This window comes from Telopea speciosissima, chromosome 3 (assembly GCF_018873765.1).
Source record: "Telopea speciosissima isolate NSW1024214 ecotype Mountain lineage chromosome 3, Tspe_v1, whole genome shotgun sequence".
Lineage (NCBI taxonomy): Eukaryota > Viridiplantae > Streptophyta > Magnoliopsida > Proteales > Proteaceae > Telopea > Telopea speciosissima.
This window is the reverse complement of record NC_057918.1, coordinates 867,402-882,344: the sequence shown is the minus strand read 5'-3', so window position 1 is coordinate 882,344 and position 14,943 is coordinate 867,402. Positions and strand designations below refer to the sequence as shown.

At 40.1% G+C, this 14,943-nt stretch overlaps 1 protein-coding gene across 1 annotated transcript; it reads left to right on the top strand.

The window, feature by feature from the left end:
* The first annotated feature begins 6,732 nt into the window (after positions 1-6,732).
* LOC122657097 (LRR receptor-like serine/threonine-protein kinase RPK2) lies at positions 6,733-9,968 on the top strand. Its single transcript, XM_043851869.1, has one exon. It carries the CDS (start codon positions 6,816-6,818, stop codon positions 9,900-9,902), a length of 3,087 nt encoding a protein of 1,028 aa, XP_043707804.1. The 5' UTR covers positions 6,733-6,815; the 3' UTR covers positions 9,903-9,968.
* Positions 9,969-14,943: the final 4,975 nt, after the last annotated feature.

Genomic DNA, 14,943 nt, shown 5'->3' with positions numbered 1-14,943 from the left:
TGCACTTGTACTGCTAAGCTAACCTAAACAAAGTTCCTATATCTAATGGCCCGGAATTTAGTCATGAGTCAAGGCTCTGCAATCAAAAAATAAAACCAAAAAATTAAATACGTTTTATGGTAAACAGATATGATCACATAAATATTTACTTAGGCAAAACCATGTCAAAAATTTTTAAAAGGAAAAATGCTGGACACACTCTTTGTTTGTCTCTCTTCCCCCTTTGAAATGATCCCCACCTCTCCTCTATGATATCTCATCTTGCACCCTCATTGTGTGAGCCACTAGTTTATCGCACATAGGTGTCGTGCCTATCTCTGTCTCTCTCTCAAATTGAAGATGCTACGTGCTCACTAAAGCTTGCAGAATGACATCATCTTTGAGCAAATAAATAAAATGCAATTTAGCTCTCCTTCAGCCATGGTGGGAGCTAGCTAGAGGATCCAGCCCAACAAAACAAGGGGTGTTTGCAGTTGCAGAGTTGTTACTAGATCATGTAATCTAGTGGATGGCGAGTTGGCTGGCAAGTTTTTCTCAAGTTTTGGAGAAATTGATAGAAACAAACTGCAACAACCATGTGATCACGGAGGATCTTCACTTTTCGGCTCTTCAACTTAACAAATTGGTGATAGAAATTTCTTTTCAAGGGTCATGATGAGGGTTTTGGTACTGGTTTCAAGAAGCAAAGCTCTTTAATTTGTGTAGATGCCGAACATATTTGGTGGCAAACAAGAGAAGGTGGTTGGGAATTACTGTGCGTTCATTGCCTTGCCACTGTCGATGTGTTGCTGTCAATTACAGAGCAAGTCCCCATGATTCAAGCTCTCTCTGAAACACCCAGATCCCAGAGCAAAGCCCATGGGTCGTTGCTCCCGGTTAAAACCACAAGCGGGGGAAAAGGAGCCACCCATGGTTGCACCTCCTTCCATGTGAGATGTCGTCGGTTGCAACTCCTCAAACCCAATGAAATTATGTTGCAATTTTAAATCGTGGGTTTTGAAATTTTGTGTCAAATATTTGAAATCTAAGTTCTTCCAAAATATTCATAATATTCCGAAGTCTTACTCAAAGTTGTATGGGAGAAAGAACATCATCCGATCACGCGCGCCAGACATGCAACCCTTGCATGCACCCTAACACATGGGGTGCATAAAATGACCGTTGCATCCCTGGTCATTTCTGGGGTTCCAGGGGGCGAGATGGTCATTACATATGCTCTTGTGTCAGGGCACAGGGGCAGCATGCGCTACGTGATCGTGTGGTGTTTTCTTTCCCACATTTTATTGGATTTGGTTCTCCTCCAACCGTGGTGGAAGCTGGAGGATCCAACCCAGCAAAAACATAGAGTGTTTTGGTCATTACATAGGGGGTGGGTGGGGATATATATATATATATATAGAGAGAGAGAGAGAGAGAGAGAGAGAGAGAGGAAGGTGGGAGGAGATTCACGACTGAAGGGGTGCAAAAGGGGAGTGGTGCCAGAGATTGTAGAAGGGGTTAGCAGAGGGAGTTGCAGGCGGGAGTGAGAGATATGATGAAGGCGGGGAGAGGGAGAGCTAGAGACAGGAGGATAGGGAGGGAAAAATGAGTTCGGTTCCTCTGCACGTATCAATAGGTGAACGTACATGTGAGAGCCAACCACCTATCCTATTTTTGCCATTTACAAGGGGAGGAAGGGTTTTTATGGAAACTAAATTAAATTATGATTGGTTTTGAGATATACGTTCACCTGTTGATATGTGCAGATGATCTATTCTCGGGGGAGATGAACGAGTGGGTGAAATTACAAAAAAAGTGTCACTTAAAAGAGAAAGATATATATTAAAGGATATAAAAGGAAAAACAAAAGTGGTTGCAACAATAAGTTGTAACCCCGTCGGTTACAAATAGCTTTACCTAGAAAAAGGGGGAAAAACCTCATCACCTGCTCAGTTCTATTGTATAATCGTTCTAGCTAGTATACTATTATTTTTAGTGGAGAGAGAGTCACGTGAAGCTTCCAAATTATAGACTCAGGAATGAAGTACCTTACTAGACAAATAGGATTCCGGACAAACAAGCTTGCTTGCTTAAAAGCTCCTTCCCTAGTTCCTTATGCCCAACCCGCACCCTATTGACTTGAAAGAAAAGGGATTTTCTTTACACCTCTCAAATAGTTTGTAATTTTACGCATGCTGCCTCCTCCAAGTAAGCGGACGGCCTTGCCAAATAGGAGGGGTGAGGTGGTCTTTTCACATGGAGTGGGGATAGAGGTATATAGAGGGTGGCACACTGTTTTCCCCTTTTACTTTTCTACCCTTCTAGTAGAACATAATTTTTTATTTTCGAATGAGACTAAATAATGTTAGTACAAGTTAGACTAAGAATTTGGATCCATTTATGAATATTCATCCATGTCTTACTGATGTGTCAACTCTCAAAATAGTCTTAGCCAAACCAAATATTTGGCCCTTTGCGCCCACACCCCTTCCGCCCTCCATGCCCGCTTTGGTTCTCCGTCCTCTGCGCTCGTCCCCCTTCCGCCCTACTCCCACCATGGCTGTTACTGCTAGCCATACAACTTCTCTTTCCACTTCCCCTTCCCCTCTTCTGAAGCTCACTGTTCTGCCCTATCCAGCCTCAGCTCTGTGGTTGATTACGGTTTTTAGCCATTGTGCTGAGGGGCTCCCAAACAAGGGAGGGTTTTCTTTGTTCTTTGTTTGTGTGTTTGCAGGTGATACCGACTCAGGTGTTGGTGGCACCGAGACTATCGTCAGCTTCGAGGCTCCAGTCGCTGTTTAATTTTCACCATCCTTTTCTTGTCGTCAGACGAAGCTCCACTCGCCGATCCAGTAGATCCTTGCAGATCTGTTCGAAAGTAGGCTGTGGTAGCGTTTCTGGTGGCCTTCATGTCGTCGATCGAAGCTCCACTCGTCGATCCAGCAGACCTTGGTCAATCTAGCAAGTCCATTTGAAAGTAGATTGTGACAGGTTGGGCGGTTTGGAGTTGGACTGTTCGGCGCATATGGGGCCCCCTCTTTTGACAAGCTTGTGCATGCACTTAATTTTAGTTGTGTTTACAATTTTTTATCTAGAGAAGTAGTTGTGACCCATCCCCTAGTTTGGATGACCCAGTCAATGGCATGTGAGGCCGGGACAATTTCCATTCCTTGATTTTGGATTCCGTATATCCATGCCTTGTGTTTATCATGCTCTCTATCTCTTTTATGTATTTTGATTTCTTTTGCTTGGCATTGGGCACGCATGAATGAATAGCTTTCTTTCTAACAAAAAAAAAAGCCGAATATTTGAAAGTATATTAAAAATATTTTTATTTTCAAAAGACTGTTAATAAAATTCACAAAGGTTTGTAAGTTTGTAACCTAATATAATTTCATTATATTGAAATGATATTTTTCCAATTTCATGAAACTTCAAAGTCACAATTTTACCACTTTCAATGCTTAATTTGGACAAAAATTATTCCCTAACCAAACACATTATAATATGCATATGACAAAATGGCTGAGCCTAAGTTTATTACAAGTAATTAACAACCCTAAACTCGAACATAACAACTTAGCTGCCTCTTCTCTCCAAAATAGAAAACAGAAGAACAGAGTTGGCTTAACATGTGATAAACTATCGTAGAGAATAAAATAAGGTTCCAAAGGACCAAAACCTGTTCATGTTAGAAATTTTTGTCCCACATAAGCTATTAGTGGATACTCGATCGAGAATCAATGTTCCTAAAACCAGATATAGATGAAGCATTGAACCAAGAGGGCCGACGGGTTGAACCGTTTGATCGCCTAAACCGTCAAAATGATCAGAATAGAAGTATAAACAAGAATATATTCCTTTTTTTAGTTGTTCATTACTTCATGGTTCATTCACATTTAAAGGTATGCAATCTAAACAATCTTATCACAATTAGATCATCCAGTTCAAAAGTTTTTTAACACATGGTAATAGCATTAATGATTCATTTGGTTGGAAATAAAATTGAGGGAAGAGAAATGAAATAACCATAACAAACAAATAAGAAATTTTCTAATCACCAAAAATGATTGTGTAACAAATTCAAAAAATTAATAAATTAAGTGATTAAACTTTACTTCATTGGATTCAATTAAGAAAATATGTTGATGTAAAGAAATCTTTTGAAAAGCTTATTTACTAAAGCTGATAATAAGTTGGTAACAAAATTATAATAATAAAAACTTCTAATTTAAAAAAAGAAATTTACTTCCCTTCAATTTTCTTTGCACATAAGTACATAACAATTCAATTTTTTTTATAGGATATTTATAATAAGATGAAGCCTAAATGAGGTACCACTTTAATTATAAGGCTGCTGGATAAAATTAAGCCTGCTCCCCACATTTGAAAGTTTCTTTCATTAGTCATAGGATCAAGTTTTCCTTCACCCACACTTGAAGCTTCTAAAATTAATCAATGTGACATTAGATCTATAAATTTTTGAACATCATAAATTTTCGATCTAGTAAAAATAAAGTAGCTAGTAAATGTTATAGATAGCAGACGAATCAATGATTTATCAAAAAAAAATTTAATCAATTTACTCTACTTTACTTTTGGATCTACTGATGAGAGAAGGCCAAGATACATTCCATTGGACAGTTTGATCATCTGATTTTATATGACGATAATGAAATTTTATAGGAAAATAAAGGATGGTAGGATCTATTTGTGCACCAAATATGAGGACTAAGTGGATTCTCATGCGATAGATATTAAATAGAGAATATTGTTAAACTTGGAAATTCACTCATGTTGCCACCATTTTCTTTTAACACCTTATTTTTAAGGGTAAGGGTTTCCCATGGAGGGAGTTTCCCATGTCATACTAATCATGTTGTTGTCGTTGGAATCTGGGTTGATGATGTGAAGACCTGCAATAGGTGAGTAACACAAGAAAGACCCGAAGCAGACTTCAAGGGGGACCCTCCGATGCTTAAGTTAGTCCAACAGAACAAACAATAATAGAGGGAGTACAGAGAGAGCAATAAGTTAGAGTCTTACTCTAAATGGGTCGTACTTAGATCCCTCATTTACTATATAAAGGAGGGGCGATTATCGAAACTGTTGAGTCTCCCTAGCAGTTAGTGTCTTTCCTCAGACGTGTGTTTCTTGCACATGGCAAAGTGGAGATTGTGTCCCTTCGATTCGAGCAATATTCCCTGTAATGAAGCGTCAATTGTTGGAATTAGTTGTTGGACGAGGTTCGAGTTGGTTAGGGGTCGTGACACCCAAGAAACCGTCTTTGTTGCTCCCTTCCAGCTAGGCCCTAACTCTCGTGTTGATTTGTTTTCCTCGACGTGTCGTTCGCCTATCGTGTAATTATTTTTATGTACATCACATGACATGGGAAATGGTTTTGTCAATAAATGCAGATTATGGTTTTAGAGAAAGTGCTAGCATGGATAGATATTGCTATTAAGAAGTTTGACACAATAGTCCAATCTTGTTCTGGGAAAAGATCTCAATATCGTATTTGTCTAGAAAAAAAACAAAAATTCCGTTTTAATTATGGTCTGACAGAGCGACAGTTACTTAAATACATTCCTATTGGGATAGGTGGAGAGACTCAATGGAGGCTATTCTAACGAATGAAGTTGACTGTGTTGGTAGAGGAATCGAATCCTTCTATCGCCACGATTTTAGTAATCAGTGTCAGGATCAGGGAATTTCCCACCCCACAACAATCATTGCATAAGAAACGATTTCGTCAATAAGAGCAGAGTATGGTTAGAGAGGAGAGAGAATGTTAGTGCGGACACAGTTTTAGTAATCACTACTAGAATCGGGATTGGTCTGGGCAGATACCGACCATCCTGAATCAAATCGAATCAGACGAATTTACCCCTGTTTTTCTCTACCCAAAAAATAAATAAAAAATAAAAAATCAAAATTTGCACATTTTTTTACCCTTGGTTTAAATTGATTGTTCACTCTCAATTTATATACAAGTCACCCGAATCAAACAATCCAATAGTGATTCCTCAAACCATGATATGGACATACATGTTCAAAATGTGAGAGGACGTAGAAGAGGGTGGATCAAGTTCTCGTACACATGACTCATTTGAATTCCATCTGTGCGGGATCTAGCGTACGATAATGGTTGGAGAACCTGAACCATTCTCGACGTAGGAAAGCATTCCCACACGGCCAGCGTGAGGACTTTTTGACCTTTTTGTAGATTAAAAAAATGGGAGATTGCCCTTTGCAAAGAGTCTTCAAAGTTTCAAAGAGGAAGAGGTGTAATAAAAAAATAAATTTAAAAAAAGAAAAGAAAAAGAAGAAGATAGAAAATGACAAAAATTACAAACAAACAAAACGGATATTTGACCGAAAAGACTTCAGTCTTCACGTGTTTTTGTTGTTTCGCTCCTTATTTGAAAGAACGAAAGAAAGAAAAAAGAAAAGGGTAGAAACCGCTCCTGCTGTTTCTAACAGAAGGTCTATAGGAATGGTGAATTTTGTAACGTCCTTCCTTTCTATGGTAGCTGCATTTCAGTGAGTCAGAAATCAGAATGCCCTGACTTCCTTTGCTTTTATATTCCCACCTCGTAGACTCGTACTCGAGAACCCGGCCTTTTATTTTATTTTAAGTGTTGTTTTCCGGCCAAATTTTGGTTATTTATTTGGAAGACGACGCAAATTGAATCTCAAAACCATTCATATGATGTGATTTGATTTGATTTTGAACAATGGCAATGGTGGTGGTTTTAGTGTATCTCGTTCTCTTACTTGGGTTCTGCTTTCCATTTCCAGGTGCCTTTAGCTATGACTCTGTTGCTAGTGATGTAATGTCGCTTCTCAGCTTCAAGAGTTCCATTGCTTCCTTTCCGCCGAATCTTCTTTCCGACTGGAATCCGGCTGAGAAGTATTATTGTCACTGGTATGGAGTCACTTGCGATCCATTAACTGGCGCTGTTATATCTCTTAATATAACGGGGACTCTGCTTCCACACTGGCCTCTCTCAAGCTCCAATTCTACCTCACAACTGCCTCCACTATTTCTATTCGGAACTCTGCCTGCTTCCGTCGGGAATCTAACTCAACTTCGGGTTCTCTCGCTTCCTTATAATCTGTTCTATGGAGCGATCCCGTCGGAGGTCGGAGCGCTTCGTTCACTGAAGATACTCGAGCTTCAAGGAAACAACTTCTCCGGACGGATTCCTGACCAGAGGAGATATCTCTCTTCTCTTAGACTTCTTAATTTGTCTTTTAACTCTTTTTCTGGATCTATTCCGGAGAAATTGATCGGTTCCTCCCGTCTCAGAGCTATTGATTTGTCTTATAATCGGCTCACCGGTGCAATCAAGATCGATCCTTCTAGTGGATGCGAGTCTCTTAGCCATTTGAAGCTTTCTGGTAATCGTTTGGTGGATAAGATTCCACCAGAGATCGGGAACTGCTCCAATTTGAGGTCTCTTCTGCTTGACGGAAACATCCTCGAAGGTCGGATTCCGACTGAGATCGGTAAAATCTTACAACTTCGTATTCTAGATGTTTCTAGGAACAGTCTCAGTGATAGGATTCCGAGAGAGCTAGCTAAATGCCGGAAACTCTCTGTCGTCGTATTGACGAATTTGATCGATCCCATATCCATCAATGATAAAGTTTTAGAATTCAATGCTTTTATGGGAGGGATTCCTTCTGAAATATTCTTGCTTCCGAACCTAGAGATTCTCTGGGCTCCTAGAGCTAACCTCGTTGGTAGATTGCCAACTAGTTGGAATGATTCTTGCAAACTGCGAGTGGTCAATTTGGGGCAGAATTATATAACCGGCCCGCTGTCTGGAGCAATAGGGCAGTGTAAACGTCTCTCCTTTCTGGATTTGAGTTCAAATGTTTTGCAGGGCTTCCTTCCTTCACAACTGCCGGTTCCGTGTATGGTTTATTTTAACATCAGCCGCAATTCTTTATCTGGTTCATTGCCGGCATTTGCAAATGGTAGTTGTCTTAGTAGTGTGAACTCAGATAGCCAAGATAATAATGTCTTAAACTATCCGATGCATAAACTGTTTGAATCAATGTTTAGGGAGGATTCTGTAGTCCTACATGACTTCAGCTGGAATAGATTCTCTGGTTCGTTGCCACTATTTTCACTCAAAAACGAGTTACTGCCTGAGTTACGACCTGCTGAGCATAGAACCTCATACTACTTGTTACTGAACAATAATCGGTTCAGTGGGTCTCTTCCAGATAAGATTTTCTCAGATTGCAAAAATCTGCGTACCTTCACTGTTAATTTAAGTGTCAACCATTTATCAGGTGGAATTTCCCAAGGTCTGCTTCTCAGCTGTTCGCAGCTCATTGGTTTTGATGCAGCTCACAATCAGATTGGGGGGTCAATCCCTTCTGGAATCGGCAATTCCCAGTTGCTTCAACGCCTTGACTTGAGAGGAAACAGGTTCAATGGGTCTGTGCCTAATCAGTTGGGGAAATTAAAAGATCTGAAATGGGTTCTTCTGGGTGGGAACCTTTTAACCGGAGAAATCCCTGCTCAGGTTGGCCATTTGGCTTCTTTGATGGTTTTGGATCTATCTGCAAATGCTCTAACAGGATCTATCCCTGCAACTTTGGCAGATGCTTCTAACCTTAAGGTTTTGTTGCTTGACCACAACGAGCTGTCTGGGGAGATCCCTTCATCTCTGTCAAATCTCAGAAGTTTGGTTGTAGTGAATGTTTCTTTCAACAATCTTTCTGGTTATATACCCTATCTTCGGTCCTTGATTGATTGTGATTGCTTCAAAGGAAATGCATTCCTGCAGCCGTGCCTAGATCCACACTCAGCATCCCCAGCTGGGTTTCAATTGCCACTTGAAGTGCAAAACTCGCGTGGTAGGAAGAGTGTACTGAAGTCATTGATTACTGCAATGGTGGCTTCCGCATCAGTTGTAGTCTTTATTCTCCTAGCTATAGTTCTATTCCTGGCATTTGGAAGGAGAAAGTTCAGTAGACTCCCCAGCCTAAGGAGGAAAGTAATTGTGACATTTACTGATGCTCCATCCGAGTTGAATTATGATAATGTGGTTAGAGCAACTGGTAATTTCAGTATTCGGAACTTGATTGGCATGGGTGGCTTCGGAGCAACTTACAAGGCAGAGCTGGTTCCGGGTTTCTTAGTAGCCGTGAAGAGGCTCTATGTAGGTAGATTCCAAGGCATTCAGCAGTTTGATGCAGAGATAAGAACTTTAGGAAGGATACGATACAAGAACCTTGTTACTCTTATTGGATACCATATGGGAGAAACTGAGATGTTCCTAATTTACAACTATCTGTCGGGTGGAAATCTTGAAACTTTCATACATGAAAAACTAGGCATAAATGCGCAATGGCCTGTCATCTACAAGATAGCTCTAAACATAGCACAGGCACTGGCTTTTCTTCATTATTCTTGTGTCCCTCGAATAATTCATCGGGACATTAAGCCTAGCAACATCTTGCTGGATGAGGAACTTAATGCCTACTTATCAGATTTTGGATTGGCAAGGCTTCTCGAAGTATTTGAAACCCATGCCACTACAGATGTGGCTGGCACGTTTGGGTATGTTGCTCCAGAATATGCAACGACTTGCAGGGTGTCTGAGAAAGCAGATGTTTATAGCTTTGGTGTGGTGCTCTTAGAATTGATGTCTGGGAAGAGGTCTCTTGATCCATCATTCTCTGAGTATGGCAATGGGTTCAATATAGTTACATGGAGCAAGTTTCTAATCAAGGAAGGGCGATCATCTGAGCTGTTCTTCCCAGAGCTGTGGGATGCAGGGCCCAAGGAGAATTTGTTGGGTTTATTAAAGCTAGCATCAACCTGCACAATGGAGTCACTTTCCATACGGCCATCTATGAAGCATGTCGTAGAGAAACTAAAACAGTTGGTGACTGTGTAAAAGCTAATTATTTTGTTTGTACTTTGGAAACTCAGGTGCTGTGAAACTAATGACAAGATAATGACAAGATCATGGCGTCAATAATTCTGATAACATACCACCATCAGGGTATGGTCTTTGATTCCTTTATTTCTTGCCTAATGGGGTTGCTGGAGTCTTTACTTGCAGTTTTCACTGCATTACCGAAGTCCACACACAATCTTGTGCAAAATTATTTTTCATGTAGATCAAAAATCCAGAATTCAGACCAACACCATCATATGTAGGAACCTTAACTTTTGATTAGTGGAAACAGTAAGAACCTCTACTTTCTTATCAGAAACCAAACAATATACCTCTAGTTAGTTCTGCGTGTGTATGTGTGTGAACAATGATATAATTAGAAATGCGTGCAACTCAAACCTTTTCTTTGGTTTGCAGATTCGGGACAAATTGCACAAACTATACCTCTGGGCTGGGCTGGGGTTGGACTGAAACTGGATGTACTGGGCTAGTGTTGGAACTTCCCAGCCCAAGATCAGGCCAGCCAGGCTAGCTAGTAGGCTAGTGCTGAAGATAAAATGACATTTGGCTGGGCCTAGGTTTTCAGAAACCTGGTCCATCCTGCCTGAGTTGCACTCTGTCTGAGTCAGTAGATGGTGATGTGGATATATTATTGGTGCATGTGTAAAATATGGGCTCCAACTAAGCCGACTCTTTTCAGATATTTGTGGCTGGGAAAAGAAACCCCGATTATTATTATTGTTGCTGTTTCTTCAATGGCCCATTGAAATAAAGCTGTCTGTGTGGCCCTGAATCTCAGCCACATGACTGCTTCCTTGGTGTTCAATTATTGAGGGCATGCACAAATCACCATCTATCTGGTAAGTTATCTGTTTGGAGTTAGCTGCATTGCCGATTAGAGAGATTCAGCTGGGGTTGCTGAGACAAAAACTGCATCATGACCATGATTTACAAAGGCAGAAGTTCTAAATTAAGCTGAATTTGGCGGACATTTATTGGAAATCTGGGACTATATATCACGGAATCTCAGTAGTGATTGTGCAATATTTGTCAATGTTTTCATACGCTTGCCAATGTTAAACTTAACATGATGCAAAGAAGAATGGAAATCGCAAACACAATCACACAATGCACACAAAGATTTACATGGTTCGGTAAGCAGGTTGCCTACGTCCACGGTGACATGAGATCTGTTTCACCATCAAAGGAGAATTGGGTTACAGTCGTTCGTTCCTCACACCTCTCTCAGATTTTCAATACAGAGAAAGAACTCTCGCTACAGATTTATAGCGAAACCCTGTACAGGAAATTTATTGAAATATCCATATAATCCTTTAAAAAATGGCATGTTTGGGTTATAGTTGTTAAAAAGTTATTTTGTTTTTCACTGTGCTGCAGGTGGCAATCTTTGGGTTCCATGTGTTTTTTTCCTATTCTTGACCTATTTTGTGGGTTCTTTCGTTTTTTTATGATAAGCAGAACATTCATTCATTAAGGACAGTAAGAGAACCAGCGGAAAGTGGACTGGTTTCATTGAGATGTTATAATGCTTGTCCAGTTTTGATTTAACTGATCACGAATTTAGGAGTTGGTGGGTGATCGGCTCCAATATGGAAATCTATGTCACCTCTAATTATCTCTTAAATTGTTGCAAGGGAATTTGAATAGCAAGATAATCTCCAATGATTCTAATTGTTTTCTCTCTCTCCAGAGATTTTTGTCATCTCCCTCTCCCTCTCCCTGTGTGTGAGAGTGAGGAAAAACCAAGGCTTTGAGAAAACTTGAGAGGAGATATTGGTGGTGGTTAACGTTGATGAGAACGTGTTGCTATCATGATGGGAAGAATACTCTGTGGAAGGGCTAAGATCATGTAGAGGGTTTGTGATTGCAAACTTAATGGTAACCATAATCTTCTGCCTCTGTTTATTTTGAGTGTTTTGAATGACCGTCCCTACCGGTGGGATGATCCCTACACGTTCCCAACAACTCTTGGCTGGAGTTAAGAAGGGCCAACTCCTCTTTTACCCTACACGGCCAGTAATCTTCACTTCCTTCTCCACTCACCCCCCCCCCCCTTCCAAACCCAAAGAAAGAAAAAATCTCTCCAACTCTGCAGCTCCATCTCTTTCTGTGCGTAGATACATGGTGTAGGATGGAATGGTCATTTCCCCCATCCCCATGTGTCTGGTGCATCCTACACCCCCAACAGAGAACACTTTCCCAAATTTTAATTAGTTTTCCTATTAAATGAATTTGTAAGTGTACGTGGCTCTAGCCATTGTGGGGTTTGGATTAACCCCCGTCTCACGAGGAGATTGTTTCCTGACTCAAATCACCAGTAAGTTGCAATGGAATAACCTTACCATTGTGTCAAGGTCTTGCTTCTCTTGGATGATTTTGCACTTTGTTGAAAAGCCAAAATGAAAAAAGATTTTTTTTTTTTTTATGGGAAAAGAACGTTTCCTGATTGTGTAGCCTCTGCGCCTAGACCCATGAACTCGTAAAATTATCACCTCACTCCCTCTAAAATAAAAAACTTCCATCCATGTATATGCACTTGTGCACGTTTTCATGGGCCTCATGTTGGTGTAGGAGTTTCGTGACTAGACAGTGATCTCTTTCCCTTTTTTGATATATCATTTGAGGAGCTCCATTGCAAACATCCATTGCAAATTTGCAATGGGGGGCAAGCACAGAGCCGAGTTCCTTTACTTTAGAGTTATGGTTCGTAATTTTGGGATCGGTCAAGGTCCATACCAATCCAATTCAATCAAAATAGGTCCAAATTGGTCAAATGTGACCAGAAACTGGGTTTTGCTTGATTGGTCCTAAATCGACCAATATCGATTAAAAAAATAAATAATTCCAAAACATTGGTCAAAATCCTAGACTGGATTCGAGCCATTTGACCTAATTGATCGATCCACGGAGTGATCCACTAGTGCTAGGCAAGATCCGTCCTAGCCAATACTAATCCGATCCAATATAAGGAACCATGTTTGGACTTGGAATGCCAGGGCTTTACCTTAAGAGCTATGTGAAGCTACCCACATCGTCCGTATCTGCTCTACCGACTCTGGTCCTCTGTTCTCGTTTTTAACCATTTTAAACATATTTTGATATCATATGTTTCCCAAACATAACGACAAGCCTTCTCGTTTTTTTAACGTTTTTTAAGAATTTGGATTTGTTAAACAATAAGTTACTTAATTGATCATATCCTTGTCTCTCCAATTCTGATTGACTTGATTTTTTCACCGACATAAAGATGACTTGAAGGGCTACATTTTTCATGATATCACCTTCAACTCAAGGTCAATGCACGAACCTTGAAATTGAGCTACAAATTGATGCATTTACGAAAAAAGGTTTCTAGAACAATGACTCCCAACTCCAACTAAATATGCATCACTCCATAAGTGTGTTGGCTATGTTGACAACAATGAGCAACACCATAATCAAACTACATTGCCCAACTTTGGACATTATGGTGTATGAATTGGGAATTGATATTAGATGATATTATATGACATGTCTTGGAGCTTACAATGGGTTGTAGAATATATATATATATATATATATGTGAATTAATTTTGAATATTGTAGTTGTTTTGAACGTTAGACGCACGTATGTCAAATAAAATTCTTTGAAATATAAACGTTTAAAACACGTATCATCTGTTTTTTACCATTCTTTATTTCTTTGACGTTTTATTAGACCGTTTGTTTGTAATTTTTTACTGTTTAAATCCCATACCGTTAGACCTTGTTTTTTTGTTGTTTTTGTTTTTGCTAACTATGCTCTGGTCTATTGGTCTCGACTCTCGATAGAGGTTAGCCGAAACAAAACAGTCTCCAAATCCTCTGGTCATTGAAATGAGAGGCACGCACAGCATGCAACTTTTTCACGAAAATTATTGTCATATGGCCTCATGAGAAAATTTCAACGTAATAAAAATAAAAAATAAAATAAATAAATAATACCAAAATACATAAATAAATCTCACAAAAAAAAAACATAAATAATAAAGGGTCCATGTGCCCAACCAAACGGATCAGGATTGTCTCCAAGGAGCCCAACACCCAGGGTGCTGCTAGGGGCATCCAATGGCCGAATTGTGCTGCACACATCTCACAGCATGCCTAGAGATGTGTGTAGCACAGCCCAACGGTTGGCAGCACCCTGGGCGTGCTGGACCCCATGGAGACGAGCTAAATTCCAATCAAACACAGGGATAGCTGAAATGATCGCTGCATCCCCATAAAAAGGTAGAATTTTCTAGAGGCACGGTGATCATTTCACTTTCTTTGTGTCTAGGTATAAGAACAGCGCTCCGCCCACGCCCACGCCCACGCCCACGCCCACGCCCACGCCTACGCCCAGCTAGCCTAAATTCGAGATTCTTTCCCAATTTTTAACGGGTTGAGCGCTCAGAGCTACTTTACGCTACACTGTACAGCGTACAACACCACCAGGTGCCGCATCGGATATTAGTGAAAGCAGCATATTTTCGAATAATATCCGAACCAAGAATCGATTAAGAAACAGAATTTTCCTTTTTGTTTTGTTTTTTTTTTTTGTCGAAGTTCCAATTTTTGAATTTTTTAAGCCAAAAGGCCTAAAAGACCCAAAACCAAAAGAAGATTAAATAAATAATTTTCCACCCCTCATTCCATTTTCTTTTATTATTTTTCTTAAAATTTTGCATGTAATAATAGTATTATTTTTTGTCCAGAATAATATTATATTTCTCTGTTTCTGTATCACATCTGCAACGATGTTCACTCGATTACGCATTACGTGCCGATCCATTGTCTCTGGAATTCATATGTTCATGGATGATACGTTCTCCTCCTCTGAATTCACCGGAGATCCCTGGCTGCCGGTGTGCGATCATTCTTGAATGGAATAAGAAATTACTTACCCCTTCTTTTGTTCTTTCTTCGCTCCCACGAGAGGTGGTTCTCTTCAGATTCTACGCAACTTCTTATCAGAATCTGATGACGGTTTGTCAGATTTCCTCGGCGTCCTAAGTCC